We start from the raw sequence: 19,598 nt of genomic DNA, 5'->3' as shown, positions 1-19,598 counted from the left end.
AAGGCCTTTATTCAACATTTTAGTTTACCACTCTCTTGCTGAGACTTACAGAGAAAATGGTTGTGAAAGGGTAACTCCGTCATAAGGAAGTGACCCGGGTTTATGCCTCGGTACAATGTCACCACCTGCCTTTCTGCTCTCAGGCCAGTCCCTTTCTCTCTTTGGCTTGGCATGCAAATATCTTTGTGCCACAGGGAACATAAACGTAGTGATGCATGCTAAACATCCTCCTGTGACCTTGATGAAGATGCTACAACCACCCACATTGAAAGTATTTTTCTCCAGCTTATTAGAATGCAATTTGTAGCAGCACACAGTTGTTTTTCCTTTAATGAAGACTTTTCTAGCTGTTTTGATACCTAAGAACATGTTCATAAATTTCCTTTATGGTGCCTGACACCAACTTTATGTTAGTAGCATGCAAGAAAACATACATGGTAGCAGACATGAACAGTTCTTTTACTTTATGGCCCTTGCAGTCAATTTTGTAGCTTTGTTGTTAACGATGTGTAAAACTTTTCCAGGTATGTAGGGAAATTTTAGAATAGCTCTGTGGCCTCCACTCAGGTTACAGAACTGCATTAAACACAATCAGTCTGTATGATGGGTGACCTGCACCGTTACCCACTGCGAGCAGCCAGGCAGTCGCATTAGAAAGAAGCACAGTAAGCTGCGGAGAAGACTAAGTAGATATTATTGAGACAGGCATTACCAACAGCAGAGGAAGACCCAAGTTCACCACTGAGACTTGAGAGTTATTAAAACAATACACAGAAAAAGCATTTATTTATATCAATAACTGAAAGACACGCATATAGCACTCCTAGCACTCAGCTCCTACTTCCCCTACCACTCACAGACTCACAGCACTATTATTCTAGCACCGTGAAAGGCCACTCCCCTCTTTCCTCTCCTCTCTCAGCACCCCCCACACCACCCTACACCACCACAGCCCCCAACCCGCTCCCATGCCCAGCGCTGAGGCAGGGCCGGGCGGGGCGCCCTGTAATGGCCGCCGCCCCTCGCCCCGCCCCGCCCCGGCCTGGCCCCGGCAGCGCCTGGCGTGCTGAGCCCGCTGCCGCCCCCCGGCTCTCTCCGCGGCCATGCGGCTCTGGGGCTGTGCTGCCTGCGTGCTGCTGCTGCTCGTCGCCCCCGGTTCCCGTGAGTAGCACCCACGGGAGGACAGGAGCAGGGAGCTGGAGGCTGCGGGGATGGGTTGGGGAAAGCCGGGGAGCACCGCGCCCCGCTCTGTCTCAGGGCGGCCCGGGGGGGTCGCGGTGCCCCGGCTGTGTTGCGCCGCGCTGAAAGGGTGTCCCCCTGTCCTGCCCCTCTCTGAGGCACGGTGACATCGTGGCGAGCGGTTTTGGGTGGCTTCGGGGGAGTTTGGGCTTTGCTTTTGGGACAGGTGGTGGGTTTCGGTGTGTTTCTGTCCCGCGCTGCAGCAGTGCGTCCCTGCTCGGTGGCTGGCGCTCCTAAACGCGCAGCTTCTTGTTTTGTGGTGATGAAAGGCGGCATTCAGGCGGCAATTGTCAGAAGGCACTCGAATAAAAAGAGAGAGACAGCAGTCCGAGCTGCCAGCATCGCCTTTTCCAAAAACTGAAACGCCTCGTGCAGTGCTTCACAGTTTTCAGAAGTACGTAAGCCAACAGATGGGTACCAAAATTAACTTGAACAAAATAACGTTCTTGCCCTAAATAAATAAATAAATAAATAAAATTTCTTTTTTACACTTTTTTTTTTTAACAGAAACTTACTTGTAATCTGTTTACGGCTTTGCTGAGATTATGGCCTCCATTTCACAAAGATAGACTGCCATTTCATTAGATAGGAGATTGGCCTGATCTGTCCTTTATCGTGCTGCTTCCTGGTTCTGTATGCTGGTTTAGCCCGGCATACAGTCAGTGCTGTCTGCTGGGGCAGGGTCGGTCTCATCTAACTTTAGGCAGGCTAGCTTTAGTCCTTTTATACTTGAGTTTGTTGCGTAGGTTCCACTAACGACCTGGTGAGAGAAACTGCCCTTCTAGGTTCAGCTCAATGTATCTATTGAGGTGACTGCTGTAGGGTGAGCCAGGGAGCCCCTGAGAAGTTATTATTTATCAGTATGAATGGATACACTTGATTAAATAACAGCTACGTTTGGGTCAGGCTCTGATGCCTGTAGTCTAGGTCTGGTTCCTTAATATAACACGTTGAAGTACAGATTTCATGTTCAGACAAAAGTGAAAAATGCATCATTCACCTAAGCTTGCATTTTCAGTTAGTCACAGAACAGCACTTACACGGTATACTTTGTTATGTTGTTCAGTATTTTTTGTAATTGTTTCTAGATCTTTTTATTCTGCCCACATATTCAGCAACTTCCAGAAACTCCTGCTGAGGTCTGTGTTGGTTTCAGCAAGGGTTGGTGTGATATGAGAAGGTGGCAGCAGATTTGTCCTCATTCCAGTCAAGACTGTTGGGCAAACTGGTTATTTCAATATAATGCTGTTCTTTTACTCTGCTAGAAAGTTTATTTCTGTGTGTCAAGTCAGTGGAAGAAACATTTACCAAAATAGTATGGTCTAGAAAATTCCTCCCCATTATTATAAAAAATCCAGTTGGTTTCATGACATCTTACAGAGTACGGAGAACTGATGCTCCTGTGCAGGGAGCCCACCCCCCTCCTACTCATTCAGAAAAGATCTTCAGCATCTTCTCTGAGCTTACTTGTGAACAAAACTGCTCATGACACCAGAAAAGACTGGCAGCAGTAGTCTCCAGACCTGAAAATGGGCATGGCGTTTTTATTTCAGTGCATCTCCATTCTTCTCTTAGATCCTTGGGTGGCAGCAATAGGTTTAAGTGTTTTTCAGTCTCAAATGGACTGAGGTTGAGATTCAGTTACTTTCGTCCCTGCTGTTTCTTTAAGCATCTGTGTAACGGTATACATGCTTTCCTTTGCAAGACTGTGAGATAACTTCACAATGTTAGACATGAGAACATGTCCAAAGAGTTGCAGAGATAATCCTGCCTGATCGTTGTCACAGGCTGAAGCAATAACCTTGCTAGGTCAAGACCACTTAGACAGAAAAAGACCTTGTTGAGCTAAAGGGAAAAGAAATATGAAGTTTCTGGATATCAGCAGGGTTTTGGATTTATAGTTTGTCAAAAGTGCCTAGCTGATGTTGCAATAGATTTGAGACTGGGGGTTGTCCTTGTTTTGCTCTCCAGAATTTGAGTTTGATCTGTTCCCACCGGGAAGAAGGAGAATCCTAATGGTAGGGAATGTCAGGGGGCTGGCTGCATTCATGTTTCTGCTTTAACCAGTCGAGGACCTTGACTTTTACCCATTTGGATTGCTTAGAGGCTACTGTGCAAGCCAGGGATTTTTCTGATAGACCGTGCTCTGTCAGTGCCTCTGTACTTTGTTGTCGTTTTTAAACTAACAAAAGCGGAACTGTTTAGACATAAAACTCACCTACTTACCTGCTTGGTGTCCGATGTGAAAAGACAAGGTTCTCAGGCACAATTTAGTAGATGACTCTTGAAATGTCCTCAAAATGAAAGTGAAGTTGTGCTTATAAAAAACGTGAATCGTATTCCGACATCTTTCTGCAGTACTAGGTTTGGTTAGACTGGATGGAAAGCCTGAGAATCCTTAGAAATGTGTTTATCTTAGCTGTGAGTGTCAGGGTGGGCAGATTGTCCTTTGTCTGTACTGGGAATGGAATGAGCAATGCCACCCATTTGTGTGTGTGTCTTCTACCAGGTTTTGTCTACAGAGAACAGTGATTTGGTGCATGCCTCAGCTGGAGACTGCAGATTTCTAACATTAAGGGTTAATGGGAGTTACCCACTGTGCTGATTTTTTTTTTTTCAGGATATGGTAAAATAAAGTCAACTTAAATTTTTTTCTTGTGTATTTTCACATTTACCTTGTATCTGCTGCTGTGTTCGGTTCTCGTGTCTGAGCGCCACTCCTGGAAGCTATGTTCGTGCCGTAAAGCCAGAGGAACTCGAGTGATTTTGCCCTTTTGGAAGTTTGTTTATCCAAATTGTCTCAAGCTCGTGACATCTTATGCATTATACCAACAAAACCACAGAGAGGCCCTGAAAGTGCTTGTTGTAGCTAACTGTGCCGTGTGTTTCACAGGAAGCACGCTCGCTTTCAGCTGTGCCCCAGCCAGCCACAAGCAGTTATGTTTGTAGCTCCATCTGTGCCCAACCTTGAAGAGAGGAAAGCACAGAGCTGTCTGACAAAAATGCTGCCGATCCCCTTTCCATGACCTTTTCTGGTATTTGGAGCGTTTGGTGCATTGTTTAAATTGGGTATTTCCTTGGTTCAGTTATGTTACGTCATGAAAAGTGAGGAACTTCTCTTTTTTCTCCTCTGGATCGTGGTAGAAGCAAGTATCAGCAGATTTTCTGTACCCAAGATTTCTAGCACCAACATTGCAGCTAATCCTGTGACCCAGTGAGCTTTATCTCTGCGTGTGTGTAGTCTTCCACGCTGCAGCTGTCTGCCAGCTCTCTTCCCCCTTCCTTCCTGTCCTCAAGCACATGCATGTACATGTGAGTCTCTCAAGCCATCTAACCTTTGCAGTTCTGCTCCTGGTGACCCCAGAAACCCTTGTCGCTCTGCTTTGGACCAGTTGCACAGTGCAGTCCATTGTCATGAATGAGAGCTGCTGACTGTCATTGGAGCCATCGCTGTGCAGAAGGGTGTGCTGCTTTTCCCTTGGCTGTAACACTGGATGTCCTTCCAGTCCCCCTGAGTGAAGTCTCCTGCCCTCCCCAGGGTGATACACACAGCTCTGATCCCAAAACCATGGTTTGGGGATACAGAACAGTTCAGACGTGGTGGGGTTTTCAGCTTTTTCTCACCTGTCCCATTCACTGCCACGTGTTCCAGTGTGGTCTGTGCTTCTGCAGTACCCTGTATGAAGATGTCATGGTATGTGAGGGCCCTGGCTCTGGTGGGGGTCACGTTCTGCAGGACAGGGACCTTCCTGGCAAAGTTTAGCTTAGCTGTCTTCCATAAAACCAGGGGTCTGTGTGGTGTTTTTCCCTAAGCTTCGTAATCAAATATTCTAATGTGTCTTGCATTGCTGCCCTCAGTCTTGCTGCCACAATGATAAGATATAATGAGTGGCTTATTACTCGTACTCACCAACTTCACCATTCCGAGTTCTTTCTTGACTAAGGTTTTGTAACTACTACGAAATGCCCTATTTCTGGGATATTTAGTTCCAGTTATTTGCTTGCTTGTAAGGTGAGATTGTCTGAAGTGATCAAAACTAGACACCCCTGTGCAAAGGCAGGATCCACAGCTGGTCCTCTTGAGAGTGTGGGAATGCCAGGCACTGCCTTCTGCGTGGTTTATGTTTTAATCTTGCCACTTGTGTGTAGGACCAGGCCTGAGGACACACTAAACAGGCCTCAGTCTTAAGGGTATGATGATATTTCACTGGCAAATGTGATCTGTCTCTATCCCACTCCTAACCTTACAAACACTCATTAACATGCTGTTAGTACCAAACTCAGCAACGCAGCTTCGTAGTGGAGTTATCTCACCATGCTGTCCACGCAGGGGCAGAGCAAGCACTTGTCTGCTGGCAAAAGCCTTACAGGCTTTAGAGGAAAAGGTTTACCTGAGAAGTTCTCTTCCTTCTGCTGCAGGTGATGCAGATCATGTGTTGTTACTGAAGGAAGGTGCCTGACTTTCTACCTCTTGCTTCTTTCGGTCTCCTTGCATCTCAAGGAAGAAGAGAACTTGGGATGATGATGATGGGGAAGATAAAACTGAGGATGGGAAGGAGTTCCAGCTGATTTGATGGTTGGGTAGTGCGGCTGTCATTTTTAATGTGCTAAGAGCAGGCTGTTGTGGTACTGTTCGTTTATATCGTCATTACCTAACTCCTGTCCACAGTAGTTTAGTCGTGTAGATGCCCAAAGCAAACAACAGTTGCTATACTACATACTAATTTATTTTTTTTTCTCTTCATGGTAATAAAACACTTAAACTAAACCACCTTTTTTTGTTTGTTTGTTTGTTTTTAAGTTGAAGATACCAATGGAAGGACAAACACAACCATCAGTAATACAACCCTTAATGAAACTTCACACCCTACGGAGCAAGGTAATACTCCTGGCACTTCTGTTTCTACTTTTCAGTAGCATTGAAAAAATGTGCATCACTGTATGTCTGAAACTGCCTTTTAATAGTTGACCCTTTATTGATTCATGAACGGCTGTAGGGCAGGAGGGAGGTAGTCTGATAGTCGCATCCATTCCAGGACAACTAAAAGTCAGTTCTCATGGTCTTAGGTACCCCAGAGCAACAGGATGTTACTCCTTACCAGAGAGAGTTGAAATTAAGTGGGAAAATTGTATGCGCAGAACTAGAAATATCTGCCAACATCAATTTACAGTTAAAAAGAGGAGAACCAGGTCAAGAATTCTTCTAGGCTGTTGACATCAATTCTGCTGAGAAAAAGGCAAGGCATTTGCTCATTTAATTTTTTTTAACATCAAAGCGGATTCTGGGTCCACTGTGCTTGAGCTTGTTGCTAAAGCATGTGTTTATTTCATAGCGTGATCTCATTTTTCTGCATTAAGGTGCATGGCTTTAAGCAATGTATGATGTTTAAGCCACCCATGCAAAAGGGATTTTTCCTTGGGTCATTTTTACTCTGTATACCTTTGCTTGTCTCATTGGCTGTTGGCTAACAAGTGAGATGAATAGCCAATACTCTGCTCGTTGACTCAGTTTGTCATTGTATTAATTGCATCACTGACTCACGCCCAAATTCTAGGTAATCTACACGGCTTCTTTTCACCTGTATGAGCATGCAGTCCACATCCAGATGTGTTCCCAAGGTTGCAGAAGCAAGCACTCAAAACCTGGGGAAAACCCAAAGCTGTGTTCTGGCTTCAGTGTTGGGCCAGTGTGGGAAAGGTTTAGCCCCAGGCATATCCATGGCTTATACTGATAGAAAAATCAACATATACAAGAAAGAATGTGTTCATAATTGTACAATCATAGACTGGTTCTCAAAGGCAATTAAATCTGCAACCTAGAATCCCAGATACCTCAGTATACAAGTTGTGGGTTTAGTACTTAACATTGGGAACATTGGGGCTAGTTGGCTATGATTATACCAAGGAAAAAGCAATGAAATCATTCTCTACTTTTTTCTTTTCTTTTTTTTTTTCCTCCTCCATTTTGGTAGATGATACAAAGGTATAAATTGGTGCTCATAAACCTGAACACACTCATAATGTGTGCAATTGCAAAGAGGGTTGACAAAACTGTTCTAAAGCAGACTTCTTTGCTGTTAAGAACAGGAGATCCTTTCAAAAGAGTTATGCCTGCTGCTTGATTCTGATGGCAGTTGCTCTTGTTTCTATTATTTTCTGTATTTTCCAGCCATGATGAAAAGCCGCAGAGCTGCTGCTAGTTACCTAACACTTGCAATGTGGGGGGTGCTGTAAGAAACCAGTTACTTCAGAGAAAACAGTAATCATGGAACAGACATAGGCAACAGTGCAGAACCGGAGGGAGGGATGTATGAGCAGTGACTCTCTCAGGAATGGGAGTTCAAGAACAGCCCAGAAAATCATTGCTAGGTGGGAGAGACCATTAACCTTTGACTAATTTTGAAGAGCGACGCAGGAATGAGGACTGAAGAGAGAGTGTTAGGGTGCCTGAGAAACTGAAGTAGTGTGAGTGGGAAGGAGAAAAAAGAGAACTGGAAAAGCAGAAGTGAAAAAAAGGAGGGAAGGAGAAAAACCTTAAAACTGAAGCAGTTTATGTTTTAAAAGTCTGTTGAAATAGATGCATTCACAGGAGCCTTTTTGTGCAGAGACCGCATAAGCTCACAGAAGGCTGCTTCACTGAGTGTCAGTCCATCCCTGTGTAACACAACTACAGTATGTTCCAATATGAGCCCAGTTTGTAATAGAGATTAAACAAAATGAAATAAAAGATTGGAGGACAGGAAAAGGAACTGAAACAGATTAATAAAAGCTAGAGAAGACACAACACCTGAGTAGGTCAAGAGAGTCAGTGACAACATGGCAGATACAAAAGCTGGATTAGACCATAATGTGAAAATGGAAGAGAGCAAAGAGAATGAGATGCAAAGAATTCAGATCGCAGAGTATTTGAGAACTGCTGTACATACAATGTAAATATGCTCTTGCTGCACTGAAGTCTGTAAGCATTCTTTAGAGGGAAAAAAACAATCTGGTTTGAGGTGGAATGCACTGTGCTCTGTTCCCACTCAGAGCCTGCAAATGTAAAGGAGAGCATTGTGGTGTGAGTACTCTAATTACAGTAAGTTAAAAATGAAAATGAATGATATTTCTTTTCTTGTTTTCTTTTGTCCTTGAAGAGAATAACGGCAGTTCATCCATGCTCTCTCCTACACCATCCACACAACCTACTTCTACATCAAATACAACAGGTATGTGTTTGTTCATCTGGCCTTTCCCATGCATCTAGAAGATAGCTCCAAAACTACCCCCAAACCATACCAAATTTCAAAGGAATATCCATCAAAAGTGGGTATTTGAGAGAGGCATTATAATTTTAGAAGACTGGGAGCCAGCATGTAAAATAAGTCTAAGATGAAACTATACTATTTTTAAAGTTTAGATTGCATGTTTCGTGGGTAGAAGCAATGACAGTTGCAGTGCCACAGAATAACAGGAATCAAAAAATAAAGTTTCAGGGAAGAGTTGAAAGGAATGCTCTTTTTTAATGCTTATTCTTTGTCTCCAAGCAAACTTCCTCCATTTTCATGTAGTAAAACTGAATGTGTTGTTATGTAAACAGCACATATCTGCTTATGATATTTCACAGTAAATAGAGTTAGGGCATAATGAAGGCACTGGGACTTGAGTTTCAAGACTCCATTTCCTTTTAGTTAAGACTCAAGGCACCTGATACAATAGCAACTAGTCTTTGTAGAGCTCATAGCACGAAACACTGGAGTTCAAGCTAGACATGAGCAACAGATCAGGGACAGTCTGTCACAGTATTTTTGTACTGTTCTAGCACTACCATCTTACCTTCACACCTTGGCAAAAGAACTGTAGGTAAAAATAATTTCTCAACACTGTTGCAGACAGTGTTGCTCCAACACAATGTGTTTACAAAACACATATTTGTAGAAATGAGAAACTTTATTAGATCAATTACTAGAGTTTGAAAGCAGATGTTTAACCTGAGACACAAGCAGTTCATCCACTTGGATTTGCAGTATTCCAACCTTTGGCTATGTTAATGTGAGATTATTAAAAATGGAAATTAAGAAAATGTTTTTCTGGAAGAGCTTGAGCAGGCATATTTCACCACATCGGTAAAGACTGGGCAAGAATTAATGTTATGCAGTCATTCAGTCTGTGATGCACAGATAAAAGGTTGTATCTGAGAGAAGAAAAGAAAAGCTAGTTTCGTGCATACATCAAGTCCCCTTTGTGCTAACAGCCATGTGAAAGTAGGGCAGAAATGTTGTGCCTACTCTAAAATACCTTGTGTATTTGTAGAGTTTTATGCTGATCATAAGGTCCCAGCTAAATCACTGCATTTCCAGTACAGCTCTCACTTTGTGCATCCGCACTCTCCAGATGACCTCTGAGCTACCATGATTTGTTTGCAATTCATTTAAGAATAAAATACTCATCAGGGAAAAAATAATCTTTGCAAAGAGCTTTGTGTAGCAAGGAAGTTTCTCATTCCATTGCCTGCAACGTACCAGTTTAAGCATGCCTAGCTTGGAAAGTGGAGAGGAGAGATTTTTGTAATCCCTTTGTTGCCTTAGGGCCTTCCCCATGTGCAAAGCCAATGTTAAACACAGGTGTTTAATCCACCCTGCACGCCAGCTCTGACTGTGGGCTTTTTGCAGAGGTCTGAGGTTTATTATGTATAGATAATAATAGTACAAAGAGTCCTGAGCCCTGCACTATTAGGCACAGTACCAACCTAACAGACAGCCATGTCTTGCTTCACCTGGTTTACGATTGACATCCTTCAATGTTTTTGTATTTTTGTTTGTTAGAAACTTCAGAGATTTTTGCTTAGTCTTTGCTTTGTTCTTTTGTTTTGTTTTGTTTGTTTTTGTTTTTTTTTTTTTCCATGGCAGCAGTGAAAATCTCATTCTTCAGAAAAAACATCTTCTGTGGAAGGAAATATCTATTTTATGATGATCAGTAATAATTATTCTGTGTGTTAGCACAATGCTTATGCAGTTTGAGCAGTTAGTTGTGCTCTTCCCTGTTGAGTTAGAATACACATGGTGTATTGCGTGGTGCTAAGAATTACACACTGTACGGATAGTTTGATGGATGCATATAAGATAACTTCCTTAAACACAGGTAGCTTACAAAGTAAAATACCTGTCTCTTAAAATAAAGCTTCGTAAACCTGAACTATATTACTGGCATGCATCCTTTTTAAATAATAAAAATTAACTCATGCAGCCTGGGTTTATTTAGCATGTTCAATTAAGCCCAGCTGGTCTTCTGGGGGGAAAAGTAATTAGGGAAATAAAAGATAAAAGGACAGATGTTCCTAGCGAATGTTCTTTCATCTTACCTCTGTTGGTAAAATAGCATGGCTAAGATTTCTCAAAGACAAAGAAGAACAGATTGGTGTCCAATTCATATCAGCTTCCCAAATTCCCCACATGCCTCTGAAGGCCTCCCACTGATGTTCTGAAGTGACTGGCACTAAATACATTGTGAAAGATAAGTCTGCAGAAGATTAACCAGGCTTTACTTTTAATATAGAAGTTACATCACCAAGTGCTGTAATCTTGATAAAGTAAGGAAAAAGGATCATTAATAAGAAAGAGGGGGAGAAGGTAATATGCAAACTTGCTAAACTTCCTCATGATAGCTGTTTGGATGTTTTTTGCACTGCCTCTTGTTTTCTTTAGGGTAATTTAATGCCCATGGAGTAAGTACCATCTTTGTGTAATAGCATTCAATAATGATATACCTGGAACCATTATCACAGAATCACAGAATAGCTTGTGGTAGAATGGACCTTAAAATCACCCAGTTCCAACCCCCTGTCATGGGCAGGGATGCCACCCACTGGAGCAGATTGCCCAGAGCCTCATCCAGCCATATGAGCCATTATGTTACTCAGAAACACAAGCCAATTTGACACTCAGAAATCGTGTCTCAAAAAACCCAAATTGTTATTGATTGACACTTGCATTCAGATTAGTCTTTCTTCACCGTAGGTGTCTCTTTATATTAAGAATGTAGTGGCCAGGTGTGATTTCATCTCCTACAACTGTAGATGGTTTCCATATAGATGTCCATATCTTACTTATTTCTTACAATGAGGAACCATTTGATATTTATATATCATTGTACATTTGGGGAGCTTGCCTGCCAGTATTAAAATGTGCCCTGAATTTTATCTGATGTATTTTACACATGCTTCATAGAGGAACTGAATTTCCTAATTGTAACAAGGTAAGCACGTAAGTGTGGTACTTCATATGTTCTGTCTCAATTAATATTTATTTCAAAAGTGTTTCCCAGGGTCATGGCAAAATAAAATAATAACATCAAAGGACAAGAAAATAAATAACATTTACTGTGGGGACTACGTTGGGCTGTTTCAGTAGTTTTAACGTTAAATGAAAAGGCCTACATGATGCTTTTCCTTTCTGAATGCTTACATTGTCTCAGTGTTTCATTGTTGAGAAACATTTCAGATGCTGTAAAACTGAATATCAGGTTTACGGTGGATTTGAGATGAAACTACCTTTATTCAAGTGTTCTACTATTAGACAATTTCAAGAATACACAGGTGTCATTGGCCATTTGAATTCCCCTAATGAAAATGAATCCAGATTGTATGAGGTTGTAGAAATAATACAGCAGTAGACAGTGCAAATGGAATTTTTTCCCCTTAAAATTCCTTCATACATAAAAGCTATTTCCTCATGTTGTCTGCTTAGAGAAATTTTAGTTACAGAAGAGGCTCATGTTTCTTGTTACTTCCTTCTTAGAAAAGTAAGTAATTATTCTTAAGATTATTCTGCCTTCTATCAAGGTTCTAATGATTTTGCTATAAATATCGACCTCCTCTATTATTACTCTTGCATTTTGCCTCCTGGTAATTTTATTCTGAACAGTTCATTACTGCTTTAAGTGAAATGGGAAAGGGAAATATTAGGTAAAAGCAGAATAAAAGTTAAAGACATTAAGTGTCAGCCAAACTTGTGAAACAGCATTCCAGTCCTCTGTTTTAACCATGGCAATATAGGCTGCTATTAAGTAAGTGATACAAGCTACCAGAGTTAATTTAGTTGAACTTTTACCATCTGTGGAAAACCTTTTGAACCTTAAATTTCAACCTACATACATTTTGAGCCTTAAGTTTTAACATACATACAGAATTCTCTCTGCTAAGTTTAAAATACAGGCAGCCTTAGTAAAGTCAGTCTTTTAATCAGAACTAAATTAAAGATAAAATTTGATAAATTGATAAAATTTGGTGTTTCCATGCAAAATCTGCTCTTACAGAAAAGCTTAGTTACCTGGAAAATTGGAAAATTATTTATTGATTCAGAATTTTATGACATTTTGAAATATTCTAAGTTAGGAGTGATTCTATGGAATTGAATAGCTTTACCCAAAAGATTTGATGCTTTTAAAAGTTATTGGATATTATCCAGGTTTTATTTATAGCTTTTCCTTAAAACCATTCCTGACCTTGAGCCCTACAAACTGGGAGTTAGGCCTTTCTAAAGGAAGTGCATAAGTGAAGGGTCTGTGTGCAAGCCTGGATATATATGGAATGATTGTTTCATTGTTACCCTGTCATTTTATGTGGGTGTGACAAATGGTGTGTAATTCAATGAGTATACAGTTATTTTTATATATTTTTCTGAGTGATATCAAAAATTACAATTTCCAGGTGCACCTGCCAATGCCAGCCAGCCCACCAACACCACGATGTCCACCACTGTGACTACTCAGACCACCAGTACCAGCCAGACAACAACTTCAACTACAACTTCATCAGCCACATCTTCACATCTCAATATTACAATGACCACTTCCAAGATTCCTCTCACTTCTGTAACAGGTGAGCTCACACCTCAAGAAGCTCTTGAAGGCTTGTATACGTGTTGACATGTTGCACAATTCTGGAGCTGTTAGTTTTGCAGTAGTGTCGCAAAGAAATAATATATTTGCATGCTGAAAAGCAAGAGTGACATTTTTATTTAGCTGGTCACAGCAATGTTCCTCTGAACACTCCATGTACTCAATAAAACTTACCCTGAGTGACGTGATGTATTTAAGAAGAAGCAATGCAATTAGTCTGAACCAGCATCACAGTGAGGAGACTAGTGATGTTAGGAGAAAGCCTGTTTTTTATGAGGCTTTGCACTAGGCTTCCGGGTGCAAATTCTGTATTTCTTGTATTCTCTCTTCTACAGTTTACACGAACTCATCTCTACTACTTCATCCCTCGCAGCCAACCTGTGGCTCAAAATATGCCTGCTGGCTTGGTAGAGAGACTGAGCTCTGTTGGCCCCATTTGTAGTAATGTAATGAATTTTATCCCTAATGGAGGACAGGGTATGACTATGAATGAGTCACACTTCATGTGAAAATTGCAAAATTCAGTTTGACAGTACCCATGAATACAAAAACAGTACCTGTAGAGTTCACTGTTGCCTTACGAGTGAAGCATTATTGGGTAGGTGGAGCTGTCAGCATATCTTTGTTAGCCACTTAATGCTCCTTCTACTGAATACAAACTGGTACAAAATGGGTGTTTTGGTGGCAAATAAAATCAGTTTTCACATGGAAACTACCAGGGCTTATTGAAGGTCATGATATGTATGTCAATATTTGATCTTCAAGGGAAGCTCATGTAGGATGCGTACCCATGAGACATGGTAAAACAATCCGTTCATCACCACTAAAATATTTTACTCCCACCAGTTAACTATGCTGAATGAGTTGGTGTTCGCTGGCCCCTCTGTAGGCTGACCCAGTATGTTCCTCTGACTAAAACCAACTTCCTTTTCTGCTGGGTAATTTCAGGACAAACTTAGCAAGTTAAATTACAGAGCCTGAAAATACTAGAACTGGTGTGTAAGAAGGGCAGGAGCTGCACGCGTGGAAGGAGGAGAAAGCAGTGGAAGAGAGAGTTGGGAGAGAAGTGGCAATCAGTCTTTCAGAGAGAGGAAGCAGTTGGACCAGCTGCTTCTGTGTCACTAGAATTTGGCACTTAAAATCTTAGCTCTAGGTTTCAGTGTGCTTGGCTGGTACCTTGCCAGTTGGCCTATGTTAAATTTGTCCAACTGGGTCTTTAGATGACATGTCAGTCATCTGGGGAATGCAGGAGACAAAGGAGTCCCTTGAAACAAAGTTTGTAAAAAGTGACTTTTGTTTTCTTCTTTCAGCCACATCAAAATCTGAGACTGTCATAGACAAAAAAACATCCAGATTTGACGTGGGCAGTTTTGTAGGTGGCATTGTGCTGACGCTTGGTGTCCTAATCATTCTCTACATTGGGTGCAAAACATACCACTCCAGAAGAGGCATTCAGTACAGAACAATGTAAGTTTCAGAGTTTCTATTCAATTTATGACTTTTCTGTGTGTTTTTTCCTTGTCATCTTATTTATATATATATATATATATATGTATGTATATATATATTTTTTTTTAAGGACGTATGCATATATGTAAGAAATGCATGCGTACTTTCATCCTAATGATTTGCTAGCACTGTAAATGCTTCTGCTCCCTGTGTTGTTTACAATGATATTTTTGAGATGTTTGCTATATTTACTGGACTTCTGATTCTTCCTGACACTTTTTCAAATGATTTGCCTTCACCACCCCACCACCACCCCAGACATTTAATATTCCACTTTCTTAAGCCACCACTGTTGAAGCAATTAACTTGTTTATCACAGAAAATGTGCAACTGCGATAGTGCCATTATTCTTGTTTTTAAAGCACAATATTTGATTGTTGTCAATACATGAATATGAATACATTGCCTCATTTCACAATATAGCCAGGACAGCTGGTTGACTTCTAACCTGTATTTTTGTGTTCTCATGTTCTGATCTCCAGAAACCTGTTGATAAAATTTTATGCGCTGAATGTGCTTTTAAGTACACTTCACAAGTCTGTGGAATGAGATAGAATTCATTCTAACAGAATATAAGCATCTGCATCTATCAAATCATTCCTATTACCCTGAAGTGGGTACTTAACATCTGCTAGATGAGTCAACCTACCTGTGCATGTTTGTATTCATCCACTATGAGGGCAGATAAGAGCCTCAGATAGAGAAGTGTATGTCAAAAAGTATGGGCTGGATCCTACCTAAGGTTGCTTGTTCATTTCATGTGTACCAGTGGCTTTCAGCTTTCTGCAAGCTGCAGTCCACTGACTCTTCCCCTGTGTAGCATAAGTCTAACAGAGCAGATACAAACCTGCTGAGAGCCAGCTTGCTTTACTTTTAGATCCTGTAGAAGTTGCCTGACAGCATACAGCCTACAAGTGGAAAACCACAATTGTAAACATTTTCTCTAGGTGTTTTACCAGGTGGTTTAAATTAAGTGTGTAACAACTAGTTTCATCCAGGAAGCTGACTTGTGAAAGGAGGTTGGGGATGTTCTTGTCTTGGGCATGGTTTGTCCTTGTTGAGCTACTCCTTTCCTCTCCTGTACGGCATTCACTTCTGAGAGCAAAACACATTTCTGTACAGACTTCACATTGTATCTCACTTCTTTTGCAATGAATGAATAATGAATTTTGATTGAACCATATTGGCTTATCAGCTTCAAGTGATTAACAAAAATTAATTGCTGTAGAGCTGCAGAACTACCTCATTTGCCATTAACACCCAGCAGAAGTCCCCACTGTGCATGTTTACCCACAGTAGTGTTTGAATAGATATTGTAGAATTCAGATGAACAGTATCTTTAAAACAAAGGAACTTAAAGCTGACCTTGTAAGCCGCTTTTGATTAGCTGTTATGGCTGGTTACAGGTCAGATAGGATAAAAATGCCCAGTGAACAACTGATCTGGAAGTATTAATACTTCCATATTTCATTCAAGTAAATAAGACTTGAGGAGTGTTGACACAATTAAGTTCTTTCATCTTCTGACTTGGCTCAGAGAGGCCTGTAACTCCAGACTAACATGTACTTAGGCCTTCTCAGCAAGATGGCCTTTGTTCACAAAATATCCTTCTTAGCAGCAACTGTTTGGCCATTTCTTACGTTGACTGATGCTTGTACTGTAGAACATTAATTATTGTGTTTCTATTACAGTGATGAACATGATGCCATCATTTAAAGAGACTTCAGGGAAGACAGTAATGGAAGCCCGTCCTATCACACCTGTCTTAACTTACTTCTGGAAAGAGTTTATTTCATAAACATGATTGCCATCTCTAAAACTGTGGGTTTGATCCTGCAAAATGTTGAGAATCCCCTAAGTGTCCTGATTTTCTTACATTGGTTTTGATAACAACAAGAGGAACTCAGCACTTTTTAGAGAAAGTATTTTCTTTTTCCAGTATTTGTAACCAAATTTAAAGAAACACACACATTGAGTTGTTTGCAGGTACACACACAAGGCTCTGAAATGGCTAATTACTAGCACAGCAGATCACATCATTGCCATTTTAAGTTCAACTATTTCTCACATAGCCCAATAAATCCATTGTGTTCCATAATGGATATAGTAGGTTAAATAGGACAGATTGCCCTTGAGATCAGGAATAGGCAAGTAAAATATTTTTTCCTAGTGTTTTGCATTAAATTGTATTTATTTTGAAGTTTGATGTGAACTTTAATTTGGAAAATTGGGGTTTTGAACAATTTGGTTAATTTTTACTAGGATAGTAAAGGGACATGGTTTGCTAGTTGTATAAAAAGCGATAAGAATTTAAACTTCAGTCGTTAGCTTACAGTGACCTGTAGAGACTTCACTTAACAGGCTACACAATGAAACTAGCTGCAGGAACAACAGACAGACTGGATACCTGTTCACAACCCCTTTTTATGATTGGATCCTTATTATTAATAATAATTTTTAAAAAGACTATGCAATCTATAGCTTCTTCTTTATAGCATGTCCTAGTGTTGTTCTGAAGATAAACTCAGAATTGTTCCCATCTTAAATACAAAAATTCTTGCTAAGATTGTTTTTTAAGTTAAATGTAGCAATCACTTCACTTGTAGGTTTTTTATTATTATAAGAGAGCTGCATACAATGTTTTAGCATTTGATAAGCATTGGAAATCACACAGAAATGGAAAATCTGTAGGATATTATTTTAGAAGAATATAATCTGCATTTTTAGAACTATTTGCTGAATTTGGTACTGCTGAACCCACGTACAGCTGCCTGGTCAAAACTGCATGGAAGGCAGCAGCACATCTCCCAGAAGGCTCTGAATGAAGTTCCAGGTTACGCTGGAAGTCACGCACAAGACAGCTGGTGCTGTTTCCATATTACTTTTGTATTTACACTGAGGTAAAACTGCTGCCTTCAGTAGATGGGCTCCTGATTTACACTGGTGTAAGGAAAAGTAGAATGAGTATCAAGAAACACTTCTGCATCTCTTCTACAGCACCAACAAATTGTTGGGTCCTGTTCAGGCTCCATTTGTAGACCTCTTCCTGGAGATCAGGGTTGGTGCAGTGGGCCTTTGCTGCCCTGATCACTGCTGGAACACACACATCCATCGTGCAGTGCCCGGAAGGGAGGTGGTGATACCTGAAGAAGGTCGTGAAGGGAGCTGTTGGTGGTCAGGGTTACAACAACACTGGGGAAGTAGAACTACAGCTCTGGCACAGACTGATTTTTTTATTTTTTTTTCCAAACAACATTGATTCTTACACTTGCTAACCATGCTAAAATGGGTGGATGGATTTTCTTTTCTTTTATTATATGGAGTACTAAAGCTTTTGTCTGAGACACAATCAAGTCCAGCAAGCCATGGTTTATGAGTAGTACCAGCCACACTTGAAGCGGGGGTTGTATGGCTGTTTTGTTTTGTTTTTTTATTGTGATATAGCAGAGGAGTGACTTGAAGTAACTTCTGTGATTATTTTCTTTTTTAATTAATTGCCTTGTTTGGGGTGTGTGTTGGTTTTTTTTTTTTAACTTGAATAGTTTGAAAACAATTGTTATCACTCTGCCATTCTTTACTTTGTGGAAATTAAGAGAATTAAATTCAACTCCATTAATGGGATTGTCTCACCTCTGTTGTACAGATGAATAAATAAAGTGAAATCTTTGAAGTTACTATATAAATCTCAGTTGGATTTTATTTTTATAAAAAATTATAGAAAACTTAGTAGCATTTCCACAGTCATAACAATTGAGTAAGATATATTCACTGTATAGACTTTTAAATGATAGAATACTGGAACCATGACATTTTTGTCCAGCCCAGTCACATGTAGTCCATTTTGTAACTTCACTACTACAATAAAGCAAAAGTTATTTGCTTAAAGTTTCAGAGGCATCAGTGCAAATATAAAACTTCACTTCCTTCCAGGTATTTGGATACTAGACAAAGTGAGGTACAATTGGTAAGTCTTACCTATAACTTTGCATTTGCTTTCCAACAATAAATGATGTATGTGACTTGGAAGGGGAATGAATAGGACAGTTTTTCAATACTCCATAACTCAACCAAGTATTTCCTTAGGTCTCAGTCCCAGAGGTTGTTCAACAGGGGTGGAACAAGCAGTGGATTTGAATTTAGCTATACTCTAGAGGGGTCAACTGTATGTAATAACTGAAATAGTAACTTAGCATCCAGTAACCTTGATTACATTAATTGATCATTATCACTTCTTATTTTTGCAAGGAAAGAGTATTTCAAAGGATTTGGTACAGCAGTCTGGAATTCTTAGGCAAATATAACAGAAGTCTAGCACCATCCCAGGTAACTGGGCCATAATCCCTATTATAAGATACATTTCACAATTTCTTTATGGAAGTCTCTCCCCTTCCCCAGTGATTAGTTTATCTAAATTCCATCATAAGTCTACCATCTGCACATACTTATTTTATGTAACAAACCTTTTAGCATAAATGCTGCTTTCCCCTTCTCTAGGTATACTTACACTGTCGTTGGCATCTTTCCATTCCTCAACTAGAGTTTATCTGGTAAAGATGATTCACCTGTTTATTGTCCATTCACTCAACAGGACTCTATAGTTGTTATTTTGTTTGCTTTGTCTTACTGTTTTTTAACAGTACTGGTCCCTGAGCAATGTGGTTCATAGTTCTTTTTATTAGGTATCCCTCTGGTGACACATCACAGAACTGCATTTACAGTGTCGTAGTTTAATACCATCACCAGACATCGATTACAGTTCTTTCACACTACTTAAATGCTCACTTTTAATTCTTAAAAATCATGTTTTTGTAATTCCCTGTTAAAACTTCCTACACTTACTAATGCAATCTTGTGAAATCATCCACTAGCTGCAGAACAGGGCCAGAACCTTTGGTCAGAGATCATGAATGTTACTTTTGCCCTTCCCAAGTAACAAAAAATGATTCAAGCTTGGCCATATGACCAAATCTCAG

At 40.3% G+C, this 19,598-nt stretch overlaps 1 protein-coding gene across 2 annotated transcripts; it reads left to right on the top strand.

Annotated features, from left to right (window-relative positions):
* The first annotated feature begins 1,010 nt into the window (after positions 1-1,010).
* On the top strand, positions 1,011-18,452 carry TMEM123 (transmembrane protein 123). 2 transcript variants are annotated; one of them, XM_082759454.1, is made up of 6 exons: positions 1,012-1,161; positions 6,041-6,118; positions 8,376-8,447; positions 12,926-13,096; positions 14,427-14,583; positions 16,317-18,447. In XM_082759454.1, the coding sequence occupies exons 1-6, from the start codon at positions 1,104-1,106 to the stop codon at positions 16,339-16,341; spliced, it is 561 nt and encodes a 186-aa protein (XP_082615580.1). In that variant the 5' UTR covers positions 1,012-1,103; the 3' UTR covers positions 16,342-18,447. The 2 variants fall into 2 exon arrangements, with proteins under 2 accessions (XP_082615581.1, XP_082615580.1); XM_082759455.1 differs by lacking the exon at positions 8,376-8,447 and having other exon boundaries at positions 1,011-1,161; positions 16,317-18,452.
* Positions 18,453-19,598: the final 1,146 nt, after the last annotated feature.

Source organism: Aythya marila (genome assembly GCF_965140915.1).
Source record: "Aythya marila genome assembly, chromosome: 1".
NCBI classification, from domain to species: Eukaryota; Metazoa; Chordata; class Aves; order Anseriformes; family Anatidae; genus Aythya; species Aythya marila.
Note: the sequence above shows the minus strand (reverse complement) of the source record. Positions and strands in the feature narration are given on the sequence as shown.

Excerpts from the sequence above, each read along its gene's own strand:
- TMEM123 (XM_082759454.1), top strand. The coding sequence starts at position 1,104 with ATGCGGCTCTGGGGCTGTGCTGCCTGCGTGCTGCTGCTGCTCGTCGCC. Across the intron at positions 6,119-8,375 it reads TTCACACCCTACGGAGCAAG|AGAATAACGGCAGTTCATCC; the intron begins GTAATACTCCTG and ends TTGTCCTTGAAG. Across the intron at positions 8,448-12,925 it reads TTCTACATCAAATACAACAG|GTGCACCTGCCAATGCCAGC; the intron begins GTATGTGTTTGT and ends TACAATTTCCAG.